We start from the raw sequence: 25,091 nt of genomic DNA, 5'->3' as shown, positions 1-25,091 counted from the left end.
AAACTCAACAGAAAAAGTATGCTATTAGAAAAAAATAAAATTATTGTGCGGAGAAGAAAATATTTAGAAGAAATACGCAAAATTCGCAGCACTGGACGCAAAATATGTTATTTGGATGAAACCTGGATTAACCAAGGTTGGAAAAGGTCATACAGTTGGAAAAGTTTGGCAAGATTTAAATGTCAAAAGTAAACGCGAAGCATTTATAGAAGGCTGATATACAGGATTAAAAGCTCCATCAGGAAAGGGACGGCGTTTAATCGTCACCCATATAGGAAGTGATACAGGGTTTCTTGATGATGGTTTTCTTCAATTTGAGTCGAAAAAAACAGGTGATTATTAAATAAATTGAAAGGGAGGATTCAAGAATGGCTTACAGAAAAGGGGATTGCATACGAAGAATCAATGCTCAAAATTTAGCTACTTGACATTGCACGGTTAAGGAAAATTGAATATCTTAAATATGCTGTAGATGAAACTGCAAAAGATTATGATGTCAAAGTTCTGCGTCTACCACCTTATCATTGCGAACTTAATCCCATTGAACTTATCTGGGAGCAAGTGAAAGGAGAAGTAGCACGCAATAACAAAACGTTCAAATTAAGCGAAATTAAGAAACTTTTGATTCAAGCAATCCTCCATTAAACTCCAGAGAAATGGGCACAATGTATAGGCCACATAATTAAAGAAGAACATCGTATGTGGAACTTGACACTCATATCAAAGTTTTACTAGAGCCAATTATAATTACACCAGGTGGTGAAGATAATGACAGCGATAGCAGCACTGCATCTTCAGGTTTAGACAGCGAATAATATTTTCTAATAGTTTAATAAGAACATCAGCATAAAAAAACCAAAAAAAAAACGAGAAGAACATAGTAAGTGTGTATAGTGTTTGTGTTTAAACACATCAAACATTATTTTTATTTTGTTTTTATAGAATTTTATTTTGTTTTATAGGATTTTATTTTGTTTTGTTTTATACTGTTTAAGTGTTTTGTTCATTTTATTTAATAAGACAATATGGCTCTTGGCGAACACCCATTTAAAAAAAGTATCGCGTCACAAGACATACCTCTGGGGTGGTGTGGAAACTGTCTTAAAATTTGTTTTAAAAAAATTTCATTGTGTAACTCTTTAAGGACGGGTCACGCCAAAAGACGTTTTAGCGTAACTTCCGCGACAGCCGGTTGGTATCAGTAAACTTTCTGCAAAATTACTTCTTTTTTATAGCTTTTTGTTTGTGACATTCTGTATCTTTAGGGGAATGTAGGGAATGAGCCACAAAATATTTATTCATATGTTTATTTATTGACGTTTCGATCTCTATATCCAGAGACCGTTTTCAATTATACAAATGATAGTACTATTTATTTTCTATGGCTTTTCGCTTGTCGTTCTGTATTTTTAGAAATAATGTTGGGAATAAGCCACAATATATTTATTCAAATGTTTAATTTACGGACGTTTCGATCTCTATAAAGAGACCGTTTTCAAACATACAAATGACAGATATATTTATTTTTCTATAGCTGCTTGTTTGTGGCATTCTGTATTTTTAGGGAGAAGGTTGGACATAAGCCACAATATATCTATTTACATGTTTAATACATTGACGTTTCGATCTCTATTCCGTTTTTAAAGATAGAAAAAAAAAGAAAATAAACAATATAAGATTATAAAAATATATAATAATAAACAAATAAAATAAATATAACTATCATTTATATATTTGAAAGCGGTCTTTGGATATAGAGATCGAAACGTCAGTAAAAACTTGTAAATAAATATATTGTGGCCTATTTCGAACATTAATATTTGAAAAATAAAATATAATTAACGTTAAAATAAAAGTAAGTGTACGTCACTGGATTTCCAAACGGCTTTCCGCATTTCTGGGCCTTTAAACGATGACTCACTCTCTCTTCTTCTTCTTCAAGTGCCGTCTCCATCAATGGAGGTTAGCGGTTATGGTGGCAAACGTTTGTCTATCTTCAGCTGTTCTTAAGAGTTCCTCAAATCCAAGTCCTGTCCAGTTTCTGATATTACGTAACCAGGACAATTTTTTTCTTCCAATTCCTCGCTTTCCTTCTATTTTGCCTTTTATTATCAACTGAGGGATGTAGTATTTCTCGTTGCGCAACAAATGCCCTAAATAACTCACTCTCTCAAATAGTGAAATTATACTATACTGTGCGAAAACCCTTTGTCCCAAAAAGACAACAGACACACATCAAAAAAATAAAATTGTGTCCTCTCAAAAATGTAATCTCAATGTAACTTTTCAATGGACTACAACAACGTCGATTGAGGATATGGCTTTTTCTTTTGGAAGAAAAATTTCTCGTGTCTACCCGGATAGAACTCTAATGTCAAGCTTGGTAAGTCAGTCTCTAACTACTGAGCTAAAATCGCTACTTGAGGATAGAATACTGGAAGAGGAAGAAAACAAACTGAGAACATACTCTGATATAAGCCAAAGCGTCAGTAGTTAACAACTGAAATATTTTATATATTTTTTTATATACATATATTTTTTTTTTGTGGCATAGACTTTCGTCATTCAGCCAGTCTCGAAAAGTTATAATATATTCCTTAAGAAAGTATGATTATTTCTCTCAGACAAATGCACAGCGATATTTCTAAAACGAAATAGACGAATAATTAATAGAAGAACACGTCGTAGGAAAATACAAGGACACTCGCTTCTCGTCTAGGGGTCCGTCAAGACATTTATTTTAACAGACAACCAATACTGGACCACGGATAAGGTATTGTTACACTGAAACAATCTTACAATATTAACCAAAAAAATATACCAATAAATGGATAACTTTGTTTAAAGGGGTGCAGATATATTACGATAAGATATCCTTTTCAGATAATTACACTGATATCTCTACAAAAATAAAAAACTACATATCTAAAGGATGTGGTTGACATTTCTTCGCAAATAAATACAAGGAAACCCAATGTTACTCAAAACACAAGTTCTTGCTCAATATTTTTATTATAAAAACAGTGAGTCAGCTTCCGATTAACTTTTAATCTGAAATAAATTAAATCTTAATTTACTAATAAAGTTGTACCAATTGCAGTCGAGCGTGTTTTTATTATTTGCAGTTAACGTCATCGAGAAATTGACGATAACCTTTAATGGGTTTTAGTTTAACCTTTCATCATACCTAGAATTGTTTCTTTAATCGGTGGTGCTTACCAATTGTGTAAATTTATTTGACGTACTTTCCAATGATTGTGCATAGGTTTATTTTTACGAGAAGGTACTTAAAAGAGTATTACCACTATTTGAGTATTAAGAAATCAGTTCCCAAATGAACTGGATGCATTATTATGTTATGGAATGCAAATTTAGATTACCCATGTCAGTCCAAGCATCGTCTGTTTTGCTTTGAAAATTGTAAAAGGCACAGATTTGGCCAATTATCTGAATTTTGGTTTCGAAAACTAAGAAATCTTAAAAAATTTCTACTTTTTATTCTTGTTCTTAGATGGCGCTATACCGTCCATATCGATTTTACAATTACTTCTTTTGACGGAATAGATTTGATTTCACGTTTAGAGCTTCTGCATAGTCGCTCTGAAGAGTCCTGATCGGACGAAATACATATACATCAGTCTATCTGCAGATCTAATATTTACAGATATTTAAAGGTTATAAAAAGTATATGAGGGGTAGCTGATAAAAATTCCATAAAGACTAACAGCTGATATTGCTTTGTTTTTGTTTTAAACAATCTTCAATTGTTTCTACCTCTTTTATAACGTCACTCTGATATGGCGTCATTTTTTTACTGGAGCCTCCAATGACGCTATAACCAAGTTCCACTGTATTAAAAACCAATTATTATCATGGCAATATAGACATAAATTTGTAAAATTGTTGAGTGAAAATCTTATCCCCGCATTAAGTGAGACCAGCGCGGAGCGTAGTTGCTTTAGACAATGGCCGTTCCTCGCGATTCTGGGCATAGCTAAATTCCAATGTAAAAGTTTATATCAAATAACGCAAAAACTATGGCAGATATTGAGATGATTCTTTTTTTATATGAAAGGTCTTAAAAAGTTCTAGTGCACTATTTGGTTGTAAATTAATAAATTGTTTAAACAATATTTTTTTTCAAATATTTTTGGTTAAAATAAACGTAAAATTTTTTTTTTTGAAATAGGGCACTACAGAATTTGACCCACTTTCCGAATCTGTTTTTATTTTTAACATAAAGTGTAACACAAAGCAGCTATTTGATATAAACTTTTTAAAAAATCTCAAAGTTCTGCTAAATGTTACTCTCTCTCGGTCAGTACAGGCTGTCTTTGTCGATAACTTCTGGATTCTCGCCGACAGGTAGGTAAGAAATATACACTCTCTCATAAATAATGTTGAATAACATTATTAGGGCTTATTAAAGAGTAATACCCAAATATTTTGCAGTATTTGAATATGGAATTTGATTATTTATATTTATTGGACAATACCCAAATATTTTGCAGTATTTGAATATGGAATTTGATTATTTATAGTTATTGGAATATTTATTTTAAACGTTTTTGTTAGTAAAGTTTACATAATATATGAAGTTTGTTTCGTCACTTGCTTGTCCAGTCATATTAGTCCAGGGTAATAAGGATTTTCTCGTGACACTCAATAATCCAGGTAGCTGACAACTTTTTAGTTATTGTAGACCTATAAGAAGAAAACCTATCTGTTTCCTGCCTAAAGTTCGGAGCCGTTTTTTAATGATTAACAATTTAATGCAAAAAACGCGATTTTTTCTATTTTTTCATTCTATTAGAAAGCTAAATAATTGACATAAAATTACAAAATTTTATTTTTTAGAATATTGACAAAGCTTCAAAATGCCGATTTTTGAAAGTTGAAAAGTCAATTTGTTGCTTCGCAAATTGCAAAGTGACAATTGATATTTGTTAAAAACTTTTAGTAAACTTAAACTTTAAACTTTAGAGTTCCACCCAAAGTTGGGTATTGGGGTACTTAACAAACCCTCAAAATTTGGGACAGATATATTAATTAGTTTAAAAGTTATTGTATTTGTTTATCTCAGAGACCTTTTTTTACAATAACAATAGAGATAGAAAATAATAAAGATAGGGTAATTCTGTGGGTGACAAATGAAAGCAAAAGACTTATACCAGAGAACAACCCAACACTGTGTCTCTGTTATTCTAGGCTTATACTATCAATATGCATTTAAAAAAATAAAAGAATTATTTATTATAGTCAAAAATCCTGATGTCAAATTTTTGAAATTATGTAGTTTATAAACATTTAGAATAACTTTAAAAACATTGTCCCTAGAAAAAATCTTTTTTTACATTCGAAAAGCTAGTATTTTTACCCGAATTTTCAAATAAAAAAATTGATATATATATGATATAATCCGTATAAAACGTCTTCTGACGTCCATTTTTCATTCAATTCGTTTGTTCCATTCTTCTTTAAGTTCTTTCGAGCTCATTGAGTTTTTTATTCCTTCCATCCGTGTTTTCTACGGTAGTCCTCTCTTCTGGATTCCTGTAGTTGTTCATACAGGTACTTATTTCGGGAGTCTACTGTCTTTCATTCATTGGACATTGGACAAGAAAATGGTAAGAAAACGACAGAAGAAATTAAACCTTTCATTAAAAATTTGCCGGGACATGACGAAATTAACTAAGAAGAGATACGAGACTGGTTAGCAGATGATGACTCAGAACGTGAATTCATCGACCAGGACATCATTGATATGGTTCTTTATCAAGACAACCTGAGCATATCAGATGACGACCCAAGAGGCAACAGGCAGCACAAGACCGTCAAAGAGATTTTCAATGCTTTAGAGAAAAGAATTTTATACAGTAGGCCTAATTAGTTAGGGACACGACTAGATTCTTAATTTTTGTTGTCATTACATAAAGTTTTGTCCTTTTCAGATTGCTTTACGTTTCGTCGAACAATCGAATGAGGCAAACTCATGACGTTCTGCAAATTAACGATGGAGGGAGAGAGAAACATCGTTGTCAAACGAAAACGCAAAAAAAAATAGCAGGTTTCTTTAAAAAAGCATGTTAAACTTATTCATTTTCAATTTATATTTAAATGGGAATAAGCCACAATTAAAGGTTAAAATACGTTTATTGACGTTTATTTTTTAACCTTTAATTGTGGCTTATTCCCATTTAAATAGTAATTAATTTAAAATGCCACAAGAAAATAGCTTCAGAACAATATTGTTCATTTTCCTTAATTTTATTACTTTATTTTGGATTTACTTATTAGAAAACATTACGAAATCAACTCATAGTATTTTTTAACACCAATACTTTGACCAAGAATACTATAAAAACAATGTTATATTTAACGGAAATTCTTGTTATCCGAAACGGCCTCCCCCCAATTATTTCGGTTAACGGAGGTTTTACTGTACTACGTTTTGGCAAAACAATGGGTAATAAAGCTAATTAAATAAAAAAGTAACAACTTATAAGTATATTTTATCTGAACTATATATTAATGATCTTGTTTCTCGAAAACCTATATAAAGCAATATATTTATCCTTTTGCTAGTCGTTTTTTGGAACCGATTCGTGCTGAACGTACTGCTTCATAATTTAATCAAGCCACTCCTTTGGTACGATATCTGTGTCATCTCTGTGAACGTGGTATTTGTTTAAATCAGTAGTAAATTTCTATCTAGAATGTACCGCTGTTAATATTTAAAACTTAGTACCACTTTTTTGTAGGTTAAGTAAATTTTGTAGAAACCGGAATTTTTTTCCGAAAAAGTAAAAGGAAGAATTTAAATTTGTGTGAGTTTAAACTTTTAAATTGATTTTTAAAAATTTGTATATTGCTCTCTTGCAATATAATTTTAATTTCATTCTACAATAATAGTCTGGTGAACCTGCAATGAACAAACTAACATATCAAATAAACAGAAACATCTTTTTCCTTTAGATTTGAAAAAAAAAATGTCAAATCAAAACTAACAAAATTATTAAATTTTTCTAATACTGTCGAACAACAGAGTGTTCTTTAATCTTTAATACCTCTGTTTATAATCCTTCTACCTAGAAGTTAATTGTTTAGATATAATTAGTAACTAGAATTACCAAAATGAGAGATCGCTGGAACTAACTTTCCTTTCTACCTGATAATGCGAACTGGTAACTACTTAAGTCATTAACAAAGGGTATGGTAACAAAAAAATTACCTGAAAATTCTACGTGATAATGACCATATTGATGGTCAATCATTTCTATAGCGTTCTTTGAGATAGTAGGATCAATAATTATTGTGAATCAGCGTGAGTTAGTGTTTTAAAAATGGATGTGCAATTCATTGAAACTTCGAAGGGAAAATCATGTGCATTGTATAAAGGGTACAGTTTTCGTATGAAAAAAACAAATAAAGATGGTTCGGTTTTTTGAAGTTGTTTGAAAGAGAAAACTGAAAAATGTCAAGGCCACATAATTATGGATAATAACACAATAATTAAGGAAGCCGAACATCTGTGTAAGCCGAGTGTTGCAGCGACAGAAGTGAAGCAGTGTGTCTTCAATGCTCGAAAAAGTGTTAGGGAAGACAATAGTTATTTGCCGATGTCAAAAATATATCAAGATGAATTTCAAAGATTATAGTCAAGGACTGGATTTCGTGACAGACATCCCAAAATTCTCTTCAGTGAAAAGTGGTTTAAACGATTGTAGAAAACGTGCGCGTGGGCTGCTAACAGATCCAGCGGCAGCATCCGAAATAGTATTTCCAGAAGAAATTATTACAATGAGCGACAAAACGAAATTTTTATTTATCGACAAGACCACTCCCTCGGTATACATACAGAATCTTGGTGTTTGCCAGCAACAAAGCTAGGGAGATTTTATTTAACAGTAAGGACACTGTATTTATGGATGGAACATTCAAAAGCTGCAGTAAGCAATTTAGTCAAATATATACCGTTCATATCGATATTGGCAGTACGTCAGAGGGGACAAATACAATTCCATTGATATTTGCGTTACTTCCTAACAAAACCAAAGAGACATACGATATGTTATTTTCATCAATGAAAGAGAAACTACCAAATTGGAAACCATCTCTTATAAAACTGGATTTTGAACAGGCAGTGATTGGTGCCTTAGAAAATTATTTTTCCGAAGCCAAAATTTCTGGTTGTAATTTTTATTTCAATCAATGTATATGGAAAAATGTTCAAAATATTGGACTTGTTTCTGAATACACTGACAACGAAGAGATACGTTTGCACATAAGAGTGTGTGCTGCGCTAGCGTATCTACCCATAGAATATATCGATGATGGCTGGTTATGCATTCAAGAAACCTCTCCTATTTCTGAAAAAATGGAACAGTTTTATGACTACTTTGTTAAACAATGTTTAGAAAATACTCACATTACCAAGGAAATGTGGAATTGCCATGATCAAAGACATCGCAGTAATAACGTTTTAGAAGGTTGGAATGATCGTTTGAATACATTAATAAGACACATCCCAATGTATTCCAATTAGTGAAGTGCCTGGTTAAAGAAGCAGAATATTGTGATCACCTTTATGGTCGATTTACTTTCAATCTAGAAGGAAAGCGGCGAAAGAAAACATAAATATATTAATCTTGATGAAAGAATATCCAAAACTTTACAGAAATACACAAGAATTTTGTGTATTTTACTGTATAAAAACTTTGAAAAAAAAAACCAACAAAAACAAACGAAAAAAAAAAAAATAAAAAAATAAAAAAAAAACATCTAAAAACGCCAATTATGGCGCCAATTATGTATAAACTATGACAGTCCTAAGCCTGAATGAAAGTATGAAGGGAAGATGGTTTATTTTGATTTTTTTTATAGTTTTATGATTTTTTAAAACTAATTTTACTAGCCTAATAGTTACCTGATCGTTATGGTAGAATAAAATTAAACGTCGATTACAAGAGAGCGCAAAACGGTTGATATAAGAAAATAATTAGCTATACATCTCCATTAAGAAAGTGTTAGAGCGCAAACCGGCCGATTTCAGGTAAGGGCGCAAAACGGTCGAGCGCATATCGGCCGAAACCAATATTATCTAATATTTTCTCCTGGTATTGAATTTTGAACATGATTAAATAGTTACGTTATCCTTGTCAGCTGGGAATATAATCCCAGATTAATAAAACCGGTCATTAATCTAAGATATAATCAAACAAAAGTAAAATGTAATTTTTATTACAATCATTTGTGGTTTAATCCCGTACAAACACAATATTATTATTATATTAAAACGCGTTACGGAGAAGCAAATTTCATTTTCAGTCTTTATTCCAGAATAAACTTCTCTACAGTCTAGGGCTTCTTTCATTTATGAATCGTGGAAATTACTAAATCGAAAAACAATTATTCGACTAAATAATTACTTGAAATGTTCTATCCGTTTCATTTTTGTCGGTCGAATCGTTCAGTACGGAAAATTAAAAAACAGCCTCTCTATAAATAGTTCCTAGAAGGTTATTGGCTCGTTGTTTGCTTAATACTTTTTTTTATTTTTTTGAAATTGCTGCTGCGCTCAAATTTTATAGAATGAGGTATTTGGGAAGTATGATATAGATAGACTCACTGTTGGATATTTTTTTTTCATATAAAGATGTATTTTCTGGACTTTTTTTGAAAAGTTTTTATTATTAGACAAAAAAAGTAAAAGTTTAGAAAAAATAAAAACATTTGAGAAGGAATTGTAAACCAAGGAGAAAGTTGATTACGAACTTCTTCTTCTTACGATGCCTATCCCGGATGTTGGCGATCAACATGGCTATCCTAACTTTGCTTGCTGCTATTCTGAATAGTCCGGTTGTCGATGTATTAAACCACTTTCTCAGGTTTTAAAGCCAAGATATTCTTCTTCTCCCTGGTCCTCTCTTTCCAAATACCTTGCCCTGAAGAATGAGTTGCAACAAGCCGTATCTATGTTCATTCCTCATAACATGGCCAAGATATTCTAGTTTGCGCTCTTTGATGGTGTTAATTCGCATTCCTTACCTATTCTACGTAGGACCTCAACATTAGTCACACGATCCACCCATGGAATTCTTAAAATACGTCTGTAACACCACATCTCGAATGCCTCGAGTTTTCTTAAAGAAGCTTCGGAAAGTGTCCAGGCCTCTACTCCGCATAATAACGTAGAAAATACATAGCATCTAATGAGAGAGATTTTGGTAGCAAGTGGTAAATCGTGACTTCTGAAAAGAGACTTCATCATTATGAACGCCGATCTCGCTTTTCCTATGCGTTGTTTTATTTCACTGAAGTGATCCCATTAGCTGTTAATGTTGGTACCAAGGTATGTGTAGCTGTCCACTCTGTCAATTGGATGTTGGTTAACCAAAAGCTGTGTATTTAATATTTCGCGCTTACTGACTACCATGTACTTTGTTTTCTTCGTATTAAGATCAAGTCCGTGTTCTCTACTTATATCTGATATACGCGACATTATTCTTTGCAAACCGTCCAGACTATCTGCAAAAACTACTACGTCGTCGGCATATCTAATGTTGTTTAGACGTATTCTGTTGACTAATACGCCTTCTTGTAGTTCGCCTAGCGCTTGCTCGAAGATATATTCAGAGTATATATTAAATAACACCAGGGACAGAATGCATCCTTGCCTCACTCCTCTATCTATGGAGACTGCCTCTGTCAATTGGTCATCCACTTTAATATTGGCTGTTTGGTTGTAATATAAATTATAGATGATTCTTAAGTCCCTATCATCTAACCCCACTTCTTTCAAGATGTTTATAAGTTTATCATGCTTTACTCTATCAAATGCCTTTTTGTAGTCGATAAAACAAGTATACACATCACAGTTAACATCCCTGCATCTTTGTATAAGCACTTGGGCAGCGAATAGAGCCTCTCGGGTGCCTAAGGAATCGCGGAATCCAAACTGCGTCCATGATACTTGTTCTTCGCATTTTTTATATATTCTGCCGTGTATCACTTTCAAGAACGTTTTAAGTAAGTGGATTACGAACTAACATAAATAAACATTAATGTTTGTATTTTGAGAACGATTTACGAAGTGGAGAGAAACGTCAATAAAGTTATTTTAACCTTAAATTGGGGCTTATTCCCATTGAAATAGTAATTACTTTTATTAAATGCCACAAGAAAATAGCTTCAGAACAATATTAAGAAACCGGTATGGGCCCAGCGTTATTCAAAATTATCGGAGATTGGAAATTCTTTACGATTGTCAAAATTCAATCAAATTTTTACGAAGATATGGAGACAATAACATAATACCAAAGGGCTTGAAGTTATAGTTTATTTCAAGAAAAATGGTTGAGTGCTTAATGATTGCAATAAAACACGACCGCAAGTACCCCAGCTTAGTCAACATTAGTTGAGCAGGTAAGTATTCAGGTAAAATTGAAGCTACTGTGGAGTGTCGTTATCTTGTTTGTATAATAAATTCCTGGTAATATAAAAACGATTAAAAAATCGTATAAAATTATAAAAACGATTAGAATACATTTTATTTCATAAAGTTGTAAACATTTTAACAGTGAGTTTCATTATCAATGGTTGATCTTTTAATGACCACTATAAATTTGTTGATCGTTAAGTATTTCCTGGAATAATTATACAGGTTCCCTCTATTCTGTATAATTTGTAAAAGTATATAAAACCAATGAGAAATTTTTAAATATACATTTTGTTTCATTTAGTTGAAAGTGTTACAAGTGTTACCAGTGTTATACCTATTTATACCTATAAAACAGCATTATGTGGCGTCCGTGGAAAAACATTAATAGTGCTTCTTCCAGTGTTCCGGCAAAGAAAAAGCATTTATCTGCTGACGCTAGAGAAATCGTAAAAACAATATATAGTTCTTTACTTACAAGAGGACTTACTGCTAATACTGCTGCCAGTGAAATATCTGATTTAACGAAAATACCTCTAACCACAGTGAAAAGAATTACATCAAATCCCATTAAGTCAAGAAGGAAGCGTAAGGATGCCGGTTCTACCAAATGTATTGACGAAAGTGATAAGGACTTAATAAGACGAAAAATTTACACAATGTACGAAGAGCAACGGATACCTACATTATATGCTTTAAAACAACGTCTTACTAATGATGATACACAAATAAACTGTAGCCGCATTAGTCTTTGGAGGATTTTGTCTAAAATGGGCTTCAGATATCCTACAATTGACAAAAGGCAAGTGCTTATGGAGTCCCATCGTTTACAAAAGTGGCGTACTGAATATATAACTTCCATAAGAAAGTACCGTACAGAAGATCGACCAATAATTTATCTGGACGAAACATGGTTTGACACTCATGAAACACCATCCAGAGGATGGTCCGATTCTTCCAACAGGTGTCAAACAAAAGCTCCATCAAACAAAGGGAAAAGAATAACAATTTTACATGCAGGATCAGAAAATGGTTGGGTTTCAAATGCCTTATGGCTTTCTGCAAAAAACATTAAAGACTCCTGCGTGGACTACCATGAGGATACAACGGCAGAGCTTTTTGAGCAATGGTTTAAGAATTGTCTTATACCTAACCTTCCTCAAAATAGTGTGATAGTAATGGACAATGCAAGTTACCACAGTCGTCAATTACATAAGTCTCCAAGTGCAAATAACAGAAAAATTGAAATTCAAAACTACCTGTTGGAAAACGATATATATTTTGAAGAAAGTTATTTAAAAAATGAACTGTTAGAAGTGTTAAAATCATTTTCTATTAAAAAATATATGTTTGTAACGCATTGGCCGAGGACATGGGACATACAGTGTTACGGCTTCCGCCCTACTATTGTTTATTTAATCCCATAGAGCATATGTGGCACCAACTAAAGTCAAATGTTAGGTCGCAAAATGTTTCTCTGACTTTAAGTTGTTGTGCAGTCGAATTAATAAGGAAATGTGTTGATATCTCCCCAGAAAGTTGTAAAAATTCAGTACGCCATGTAATGAACGTAGAAAATTCATATGTTACTTTGAATCACATAATTAAACCAATTGTTATTAATCTTGAAGAGGATAGCGACAGCGAAACAGAATTAGTTATTTAGGAATTCATAAATATATTTTGGTTATTTTGGGTATTTTTTTTTTGTAAATATTAACTTGTATATATTTTTCTATATTTTTTTTTCAATTCATCTATTTTTTGTACATTATGTATTCGTTTGTATGTATATACTGTAAATAGAACTATTATTACTGTACATTTTTAACGATATCCGATTAGGAATAGCAAAAACTTTTAAACACGCCAGTTTTTTGCTGACAGTCCTAAGCCTGTAAAAAGTGTGAAGGAAAGTACCTTTCTGAATTTAGATCCATATACTACAATTATTCATGTAGAACAAAAAAACTACTTTCTTCATGTTAAAAATTGTTCAATTATCAAATATATTCACAAGTGCGACCCTGTGTACTTCGGAAGTTTATTGAGACGATACTCAACCATTTTTCGTGAAACAAACTATACGTCCAGCTTATTCAAGCAAAAGGTTGGAAAAAATTCTATACAGTGCCATTTTAACATAGATAAATCACGAAAAAGAAAAATATATTATAGTCATACACAATATAAGTTTCACTGGTAAATATATAAAGAAATATTCAATGCTGCAGCCAATTACACTACAGCATGACTAGAATTTCTTTACATGACTTAAAAGTTTGATATTTAATCAATTTTGACAGGAAGTCGACTATCGATCTATTGATGTGATAAAATGATTATTTTTGGAAAAGATTATCGAAGATATGGGTATGCTGATATATTTAATATATTTGGAGAATAAAAAATCGAAGCACGAATTCTTCTCTTGAGTATTACCGTTATTATACACAGCAAAAATTCTCGTTGTCGAAATATCTCTATTCTAAAGTGCACTCGAAAGGGATGAGTGGACTATAAATTTAAGTGGAATATATCTCGAACTTTCTCAATATTCTAAACATAAAAATCTTTCCAATAACCAACCAAACATCATCAACGAGATAAAAGTCCAGAGACTTGGGTAGACAGTACATGTGCATAGAGCCAGTCAGATAATCAAACCATGTAGTTTCGATTCTAAAGCCTCCAAAAAAAGCTGAACATTGAGAAGCTTATATACACATGTTCTTCTTTTTAAAAGTGCCACGTTCTATTTTACATATGCGTAGACCCGAACGAATAACTGCAGAGAGACTGTACTACTAAATTTAGTGGATTGTCAGCGCCTTTAAAGCGACGACTTCAGCAAAACTTTTTGACTTTGTACTGAGAATGGAATAACACCAACTGAATTCGAAAAAGAGGTGGACTGTATGAGTTCTTTGTTCTATAACTATCTAGGAACAAAATTATCAGTCAACGACAAAATAGAAAGCGGCACAATAAACACAATATTAAGGAACTGGGCAAGAAATGAAAATATATCGGAACTATCTAAAAATGGAAGAAATTTTAGCATTTTTAAATTCCTTTTTGTGTAAAGTTTTAATTCACGTCTTACAAATTCCATTCCGTACAAGGATGTCTCAAAACTTTGGCGAAGAACACTTTAGTGTTCTTGGAATAGAATAAACATCATCGTGTCAACCAAGACTTGTATAAGAATATGGAGCTATTCGATAGTTTAGTGGAACACTCTTAATCGGGGGGAAATTTGTACCGCTGAGATGCGTTTTTGTGTGAATTATCATCGCAGATACGAATTTTTCAATGCATTCCCGGTTGAGTGTTTGCAGAAGCCGAGAGTCTGACTTTTTTGGCCCGGTACTGGGGGTACCAATATCATCAATTTCCAGTTTAGCCTATTGAAAGTTAAGTGAAAATTTCTGTCTTCGTACAAAATTAACAAATGAACTAGGGATAGATAAAGTGAGTGAGCCAAAGACAAATCTCGCAATAGGAGATCAACGGAAACTCAAGGTGAAGATGTCTAGGCAATTTGTCTTCTTCTTCCTTCTCTTTATAAACAATTCTGCTTGTTCATTTAGCGGATAATACCTCTATGGAAGGTTGTAATTTCATTTTTTGCGCGGTCGTCCGATCCTTCTTCTGCCTATTTCTATTTTGACGACACGGGTCTCCTCCATTATGCTTATATGGTTATTCCATTCTTTTTTTCTGTTTTGTGTCCATTCATTTATACACTGGACGTTACATTTTCTTCTAATGTCTTCACTTCTCTTTCGATCTCTCAGCGTATTTCCTGCAATTCTTCTCAGTACTCTCATCTCTGCCGTTTCCAGTAGCCTTTGCCGACCAGTCTTTGGAGACTATCTTCATCTTGGGCTATCAATATTGCGTCGTCAGCGTAACAGAGTATTTTGATTTCTTTGTTTCCCATTCTGTATCCCCTTTGAATACACTTCCCATTTGTAGTATTTAATATTTTCTAAATACTTACGACGTGTAACACGATTGGCATTCCATTTAATTGATAAACGTCGATTATCTTTCGTTTTCTTCCCTTTAAATGCCAAATCTTTTACAACTGTTTAAGAGAATTCACACTTCCAGTCCACTCGTACGCCTTTTCAAACCTTTTGACGTGACTACGACTTAAATTAGGTTGTGGCTCGGAGTCACTCATGAAAAAGTGTAACGCCCGCTCACGTCTGTTACGATGAGTCACCGAACGAGAGAGAGGCCCGCCGGACCGGCGAATGCCTTGCGTCTCTCTCCCACTCAAACATGATCGGTCCGCTGCGCGCGCAGCACTAGAGAATTAGGCGCGTTGAATCGGTGCGTGCTTGTGTCTCTGTCTTTCTCGAGCGTTCTTGGCGTTGGAAAACCGAGAAAGCGTCATAATACAAGTTCACACGTGTGGTTAAAGTATCGTCAGCTGTGCCTGTAGTGAAAATGTGGAGTGCTTAGATTCGTCATTTACAACAACTACAACAATAAAGGTAAATAATTGTACACTAATATTTCATTATCGTAAACTATGATTGATTGATTAATTGTTAGATTGACACAAAAGTTGAGAAACTGAACAATAAATAGAAATTAGTTAAGTTTAAGCTTACATGTACAATGTTTTAGTAAACAAAATATATTTCTATAGTTAAAATTTGTGCAATTCTTATTTTCATTCAATTCCTTGTTCCTATTGTGCAATTTAATAATATTCATATCAATAAATATTCTACCGAGAAAAAGACGTTGTCACGTAAAATCTTCGCCCGTAAAACCGACTTTACAGGCAACCGATTTTTTTGTAAAAGCTCCAATGATACACAAGAATCTTCAGTCTCATAAAAACGGTAAATTATATTTCTAATAAACTGTTTCTCGTAATTCCAGAAGTCCATAATAGTTGGTTTTTGTTTAGTAGGTTTTGTAGCTTGAAATTCTTGTTAGTTATTTGAATCTGCGTTTGTTAACACATTCGGTTGTTAAATTATCCTTACTACTACTCTACTCTACAGATACTCTACTAGCTTCGCTCACACGTTGTTCAATATCGGTTCGATTATTTTCAGGAAACAATGTTTGTATGTATTTAAACAATAAATGATATGAATAAAATGGCTTAGACGTCTCACTTTACTTCTTTGAAATTAAAGTCTTACTTAACAGTGCATTTAAAGATTGTGATGTTAAATGTACATGACACTTTTGTAGATGGACACCCAAGTAGTACTGTCCGGAGTGAATGTTCAACCATAAATAAGGCTGGAAAAGTTATTTCTAAGTTTAAAAAAGAAAACGAAAGTAAACTATTACAGTAGCACCAAAAAGGTCAACAGGAAGAAACCCCCTGCAAACGGACGATGTAAAGCAATTCTACGGAAAGTGCATTTATACATGTATGCAAGTGCATTTATATTTAGGAATACCTTTATATCTAAAGAACTACTGAAAACAATGGGGTTGAGGTCTGGCGAATAACCGGGGCAATCTAAAACATTAATCTTCTTATTTTTGAAAAATTCCATCATTTGCTTTGACTTGTGACAAGGAACATAGTCCTGTTGAAGAATCGCTCCTCCTTGGGACTGATATTTTTGGAGTTCTGTGTCCAAACGCTGTTTAAGAAAATATACAATCCATTGCAAAATTTAACTAAACTGCAAATTGCATAATAAAACCTTACGAACAACTTTACGAATAAGTTTAAGTTGCTGCATGTGATACCCAAATATATATAAATATACTTAAGTTAGTTTCTTGTACCTAAACGTACTGTAATTTCTTAGTTATTCTTTAAGAAACTCTTCCACCGAATAATATGGTCTTTCAGATAGAAAGACTTTTGTCAATTTACGGAACTTAAGGAAAGAAGTTGTAGATTTAATTTGCAAAGGGAGATGGTTGTATAATTTTCTTGCCGAATATAATATAGATTTCTTTACTAAATCAGTGGACGGGATCGGTAAATACACATCAAAGCTTGAATTTCTGGTGGAGTAGTCATGATTAGGTCTTGCTGGAAAAACATGTAGGTGTTTAAAAATTAAGCAAACAGTTTCTAGAATACATAAAGAAGGAATAGTTGTAAATTTATGGTAATCACGAAATCAAAGAACATCAGAGCTAATCTTGTAATAGACAATACAACGATTGAGCGTGTGTCCTGTTATAAATATCTAGGTGCTTGGATCACAGACGATACTGATCAAACAAAAGAGATTAGATGTAGAATAGAAATCGCTAGATCAGTCTTTAATAGAATGCGCAAACTCTTTTGCAATCGTGATATCAATATAAAGTTACGAATACGAATGCTGCGGTGTTATGTCTTTTCTACCCTGTTGTATAGAGTAGAGGCTTGGACACTAAAACAGTTGACCACAAAAAACATCGAAGCTTTCGAGATGTGGTGCTATAGGCGCATTCTCAGAATATCATGGATGGACCGCGTCACTAACACGCAAGTACTCCAAACTTTAGACAAAAGATGCGAAATTCTAAATGAGATAAAAACTAGAAAGATGGAATACTTGGGGCACATTGTGAGAGGTGAAAAGTACGAACTTTTAAGAAATATCATGCAGGTCAAAATTAAGGGCAAAAGAAGTGTGGGAAGAAGAAAAATATCGTGGCTTCGTAATCTACGTGAATGGTTCGGGTGTAGTTCGATTGAACTTTTTAGGCGCGCTGCTAACAAAGTCGCAGTGGCCATGATGATTTCCAATCTCCGCTAGGAGTGGCACGAGAAGAAGAAGACTAGAACCCCAAAAAGAAAGGCCATATATCGAAGATGAGACTCAAACAAAGAAAAATATGTTATTTTGGAAGATTCTGATGCTAAATTGATTTCCTTCGAAACAGATCTTATTGCATAGCAGGTTGAGGCTATTTTCTTACTTAACAAATCGATATGACGGGACCATTTAAGGTTGCTGTCTATAAAAATACCAAGAAATTTTACAGAATCAACGATACTGATCTGGCTGTTATTAAGAAGCAAGGGTTGAAGACCTCCGTTTAGTTATAGTTGCATGAAGAGTTGCAATATTAGAGTTCCTCCAGGAAATACTGGTACCATGAGCAAAAAGAAAAAAATTTCCATCGATTTTTTAAGTTAGTGATATCATTTATGAAAATAAGGAAAAGTATAGGACCCAGTACTGAACCTTGTGGTACTCCACATACAATATTTTTGTGATTAGAGTCAGTATCATTTGCTCTTACTAGTTGTTTCCTATTCCTCAAGTAAGATTGGAGCCAATTCAAAGAAAGGCCTCGAATTCCGTAGAAATTTAGTTTTTTTATCAAAATGTCGTGATTTACACAATCAAAAGCTTTATCATAGTCACAAAAAACAGTGGCAGTGTAAAGATTATCATTTAGTGCTTAGTAAGCCTCATGTAGAAAACATAGTATCACTGGTACATTTATTTGATAAAAAGCCGAACTGACTTTGTGATAAAATGTTTTCAACGAGAAAGGACATAAGTCGGGCTTTTATAAGTCTCTCAATAATTTTGGATAAGAGCGGTAGTAAGGCGATGTCACAATGATTCCATTAATGCTCACAATACTGTAAATTTATTTGTCAAAATTAAGTTGTGGGATTTTTATTTGTTTTTTGCCCATTCAGTAGCTCTAGAAAAAGCCTGCTGTCCTCCAGACTTTTTTTTAATGTATGGATTTAGGTGTATACTGGTAAAAAGACGTCGATTGCTATTTTCTCACATTTCTAATAACCACTGACGTTAATAATAAACCAGAAAATTAATTTGTGGTCTATTATCATTTCAAATATTTTGTTTATCATAATCATAACAGTCATCATTGTTATGAGTCAATAGGTACAAAACTAATGAATATTTATTTAAGTTTATTGTCAGAAATTCCCTTGGAAAATTCTACAGTCACAAGCAATGAATAATACTAATCTCAATATGGGAAGTATTAGCCCACTGCTTTGTCAAAAATACCACAATGATGCACATAATGAATCAGACAGAACGTATTGTTTTAAAGAAAGGATTATACCGTCTAGACAAATAAAAAGGATATACGTCATTACAGATAGTAAAATAAAAAATATCTAATAGTAGACAAACCATTTGAATTAAATTTAGAAAATGACAAATTTGGTAGCAGCCTTGTCTGTAAAGTAAGCATATCCATTTTAGCTAGCTTTACCGTAAAGTTAGCATAATCATTGTTTCTCGAAAACGGTTGCAGCAATAAATTGTTTCTTGTTGTACAACTTCAGCAAGACATGAACAATCAATTCCTTGTGGTTCGCTTTTTGACCGATATCTTAGATTTCCCGGGGTGTGTTTTGAGCAAGGGGATGATGGGGTAGTTTTTGGTGATTAGTTAATATAGCAATGAACAGCAATTAATAATAGCAATAAAATATGCCGCCAAGACGGTTCCTGTACCCCTTTTCTTTGCCGAGATAGCTATGGATATGCTAGCTTTACAGTAAAGTTAGCATACCCACTGTTTAATAATTAGCAATAAATTATAGTGTCAGTCCGAATTGGGCCTTATGAAATGGATATGCTAACTTTACAAAATGCCTGAAAGTACAAACCAAGTTCAGAGAAAATTTTAAGGATTTAAAAAGACGATGAAAATTTTGGGGAAATAAATTTTAAGTAGCATTTTAATAGAGTGGTCGGGTGAGCAAATATTTTTCACCTACAATTTTAGCATTTCTTTGATCTAAGTATATGGATGTTTTTTTAGGAATATTATTAAAAATTATTACTGTCTATTCATTTTCTATAAGAAATGTATCATTTTAGGAAAATGTCTTATCAAATTTGGGATCTGGGAAAATATTGAATGGCTAGGAAGTTTTTGCATCCCTGAACAAAACCAAAGGTGTAGAAACATGCAAATATCAAGTTGTAACTTTAGAATCGTGACAAATAACAGGTTCACGTCTCTGACAAAAGAAAATCTGACTAAAAAGGCGAATATTGAGAATATAAAGCAGTACGATGGCTACAAACATCGGGGTAATAAAGCATCACAAAACGTTTACTTAGTAAGAATCCCAATAGAAACATGTAAAAATCTAATCTCACGAAATCTAGAGAACCATATTTGCAGAATGCAGGGGTACCAAGAGCAGGACAAAGCAGACGAGAGAGAAATGACCAACGCAAAATGGACATGGCCATAGAGAGACTAACTACTTCATCACAAAGTTCCTCACAGAGCGTACCTGGTAAAGTTGGGAAAACAAGAAAACTTCAACTGCGGTGGCTATGGCGAAACACTGTGTGTTCGATTGCACAAGGTTCACGAACGAGAGGGCAAAGTTATATGAAAGGGTGGGGCGAATACTATAAAGGAATTGGCGAAAAGAGGAGACAATGGACAGAAAGAAATCCCAAGGACAATAACTAGAATGATAAAAGTATAGGGAAAAGACGCTAAGAGGGAAATCACCTGAATTCTTGAATGTTGATATTTTCGTATGTTAAATATTCACTATTGTGTTGAATATTTGCACCATTCAGAGATTAGAATTACATCTTTTGCATAACATTGGATTTTTATTTGTTTTCCACCCACCTCATATCCTTGCTTTGCAGTTTTTGTTGCATCTATAATTACTAACTAATTACTTGAAAAGTAGTGGGGTTAAGCTACCAATTTGGCGGTTTTTTTAAACATAATGTTAATAAAAGAAGAAAAATAAACAAGAAATATTCTTTGTGGAAATCCTTTTGGAATCCGTTAATAAAACTACTGAGAACAAAGAACATCGACACACGGGATATAAGAATAATAAATAATCTGTATTATGAACAAGAAGCTGTCATAAGAATAAATAATTTAAAAACTAATAAAATAAAACTCAAAAGAGGTGTTGGACAGGGCTGTGTCTTGTCGCCATCACTGTTTAATGCATGCTCAGAGGAAATATTCAAAAAAGCATTAGAAGATGAAGTAGCAAGCATAAAAATAAATGGCCTACCCATACGTGAAATTAGATATGCTGATGATACAATACTAATAGCAGAAAATATTACAGATCAACAACGAATTTTAGATAAGGTTGTTGCAGCGAGTGAAGAATTTGGTCTGTCACTAAACATAAAGAAAAGACAATTCATGGTTATATCAAAGAAAAATATTAGATACATCAATCTACACGTAAATAGTAAGATGATAGAACGAGTTCAGAATTATAACTATTTAGGGGCAAAATTAATGAAACAAACGATTATACCAAAGAAATTCTTAGAAAATCTTAGAAAACGAGTACTAAAGTGTTATGTATTTTCTATTCTTTTGTATGGTGTGGAGACATGGACTTTAAATAAACAATGTCAATAAAGTGGAAGCATTTGAAATGTGGACATATCGAAGAATGCTGAAAATCTCCTGGACAGACAAAATAACCAATGAAGAAGTACCAAGAAGAATAGAGAACAGCAGGGAAATACTGGATTCCATCAAAATAAGAAAACTACAATATCTGGGTCATATAACATGTGGTGACAGATATGAATTCCTCAAACTAATAATGCAGGGAAAGATTCAAAGAAAACGCAGCATAGATAGAAGAAGAATGTCTTGGCTAAGAAACCACAGAGAATGATCTAAAGTGATCTGTAGTGTCAAAAGTTAGAATAGCAGGGATGATTGCCAACCTTCGTCGCGGATATGGCACGTAAAGAAGAAGAAAACAATACCATGAAGAGACCTATTTACTAATAATAATACTATAATATTAAATTCTGCATTTGGTCCTATTCCTTTAAACTTGATGTGAGTTGGCCATACATCCTATGGCAACATTATCCATTATCATGCCTCTAATCCAATTTAGTTCCCCAATAAGCTACGCCTTCGTCTGGGTAAACGTCCTGCTGTCTCTGGAGGCCTCTAATTTGATTGGAGTACTTATAGTTCTGCCTTCAGCCTTTTCTTTGTACTTCATTACTTACTGCAAAACTAAAAGTTGTTATATCGACGGGGTCAGGTTCCACTGTCATTTTTTGGCGAACTATGTTCCTGAAGAGTTATTCTACGACTTATCTCTTAGATATTCTTTTGGTGTTACTTCCCATATAAGATAATTGTTGTAATATTTCGAAATTGTAGTCAGCAATATTAACCTTTTGCTCCATGTCTCCCATTCTGAATATACAAATATACAATTCTTTTTTAGAAAAACGCAAGATATGAGAAAGCTTCAAGGAATAGTATCGAATGAAGTTTCCAAGTGAAATAGGTATTAACTATTCTGAGAACAATCATTTTAATATAGAAGAAATATGAAGAAACAAATAAATACATATAAAAAACACAAAAGTGAAAATATTGTTTGGTAAAGATCAAGGAATATCTACAAAATTTTTATATGCACTATAAGTGCAAGATTAACCGGACACTTGATTTTTCCTAAATACTGGCGTGTAAAAAAGTAAAAAAGTTTAAGATGTTCCCAATTAACTATTTAATAATAAACAAAATGTAAAAGTCAAATTTATTACAACTCAAGAATATTAGAACGAAAAAGAAAATCAGAAAAAAAAATAAACAATTCAAAAAATTGGCAAATCTGCAAAGAAATAATTTTTTTAAATATACTTCAACATTTTTTATGTAAAACGATATTTAGTAGAGTGTATTGCCTCTACAAGGCCTAATTACGGCTCTCAATTTATCAGGAATACTTCGGATTAGTTCAACAAAGTCTACTTGAGGGATTTTCTTCCATTTGTCACGAACTGCTTGCTCCAAATCCCAGAATATCCCATCCATGCTCTATTTAATTTAAGTCTGCATTCTTTGGGTGTCATGGTAATAAACGAATCCCAACTTCATCCAAGTAATTCCGTATTATCTTGCGATGTACGGACACCAGACGAAAGGGGCAAATGGCACTACATGATCTTCCAAACATGGCTGAATATACCGTTGAGCGTTCAAATTGCCCCCTTAAGTTGTAACAAGTTCTGTATGAACCTCTAGGTAAATGCCTGTCCACACCATTATACCACCTCCACCAAATTGAACTCTTGGAGTAAAGCAACATTGCTGATAACGTTCACCAGCTCTTCTCCATATTCTAGGCCGCCCATCTAACGAGTATCTGGTAAATCTTGATTCATCCGTAAAAAGCACAGCACTGCAATCGTCAACACTCCCAAATAAGATGTTCGCGAGCGAAGTGTAAATTTTGATCAGATAAGCTGCTGTTAATAGAGGTCCCGTGACAGGTATTCTGTACCTTAATTCATATTCATTTAAGTCTCTTCGAACGGTTTAAACGGAAACTGTGTTTCTATGGACATCATTAATCGTTGAACAAGTACTGGTGCTGATAATGTACGATCGCATAACACTTGTAACCTAAGAAAGCGATCTTCAACTTGACTTGTGGTTCTTCGTCTACCTTGACCTGGTCTCCTGGTGTATTGTCCTGTTTCCCGAAATCTTTGTATTGCATCAAACACCGTATTTCAAAAAATTCCTAATGCTCCGCCCATCATCCTGTAAAGCAATAGCTTGTGCTTCTGGTGTCATAATTTTTTTAATGCAAGTTTTAAACAGGAAACAATACAAAAACCTACAGCCGAACTTATAATCAGGTACAGTATCACAATAAACTTAAATTAATACTAAGCTACTATTTTACATTAATAACAAAACGTATGTGTAAAAGTGTTGTTATTCGCACAAAACATCTAAACAGGTTCAACAAGAAAAAAACGTTATCACTAATAAGGCATAAACAATTCAAACAAATTAAACAAGTTTTGATCTAAACACCAACAAAAAACAAAAAAAATCTGAGTGTTCGGTTAATTTGGCACCCCAGTGTATTTCTTAAGTCCTGCTCTGATTAACTTTGACCAAAATGACTATAATAAGTTTGTAGTAATCACCATAAAACAGGAAAACGTCCAATTTATACTTTTTGTTTTGTTTGTACTGAAATATCACACACTAAATACAAACAATTTCCTTTCGACCTAATTTAAATTGTATGTGTAACAAAACATTACATAAAAACATATCTATCAATTTTATTTTATATTAGAGTCAAAAAAGAACTTTACTGCTTTGTAGGAAGTTTAATTACAATTACTAAACGTATTTATGTCATATAAAAACAATTTTGAGCTCGTTTTTAAAGCAATAAAATATATATTCGACATTTGGCACAAAGTCCAAATTTAAAATACAATATCACCCACATTAAAACTTTCTATAAAGTTGACATAGTACTAAATAGAGAGGGTATGCAGGTATATCCAATACACTTGTTGCTTAAATTTAGAAATGATTGTAACAAATTGTTACAGTTAGGTATTACATAAAATTAATATTAATACTTACAGCAAACAATAAGTTGGCGAGAAACACCAAATACTTTACAATTCCAGTGGCACAACCCATATTTTCGTGAATATAAAAACTCGCGGTCTAAAGAATTTTAACACTCAATTATAGCTCTTTCTCTCTCGAACTGAATGACACAAAGAGAAACGCCTGTGGATACGGTTACTATGTTTATTTTTGTGAGCACAAGCACACTGCGATCGCCACAACACAAATAAAAATGTTCTGCTCGGCGAGAATCGTAACTGAAAACTGAAGAACGACGGGCGCTGTTCGG

The 25,091-nt window shown here is 33.1% G+C and overlaps 1 protein-coding gene across 2 annotated transcripts in view; it reads right to left on the bottom strand.

Moving 5' to 3' along the window:
- Positions 1 to 25,091, bottom strand: part of LOC140449536 (CD63 antigen-like) — a 130,318-nt gene extending 105,227 nt beyond the window's left edge. The window contains exon 1 of one of the 2 annotated variants that reach the window (XM_072542739.1): positions 24,812 to 25,091. In XM_072542739.1, the coding sequence (XP_072398840.1) occupies positions 24,812 to 24,871 (60 nt within the window). In that variant the 5' untranslated portion in view covers positions 24,872 to 25,091. The remainder of the gene's footprint in view (positions 1 to 24,811) is intronic. The other variant, XM_072542740.1, reaches the window with a different exon arrangement.

This window comes from Diabrotica undecimpunctata, chromosome 9 (assembly GCF_040954645.1).
Source record: "Diabrotica undecimpunctata isolate CICGRU chromosome 9, icDiaUnde3, whole genome shotgun sequence".
NCBI classification, from domain to species: domain Eukaryota; kingdom Metazoa; phylum Arthropoda; class Insecta; order Coleoptera; family Chrysomelidae; genus Diabrotica; species Diabrotica undecimpunctata.
This window is presented reverse-complemented; position numbering and strand designations above follow the sequence as displayed.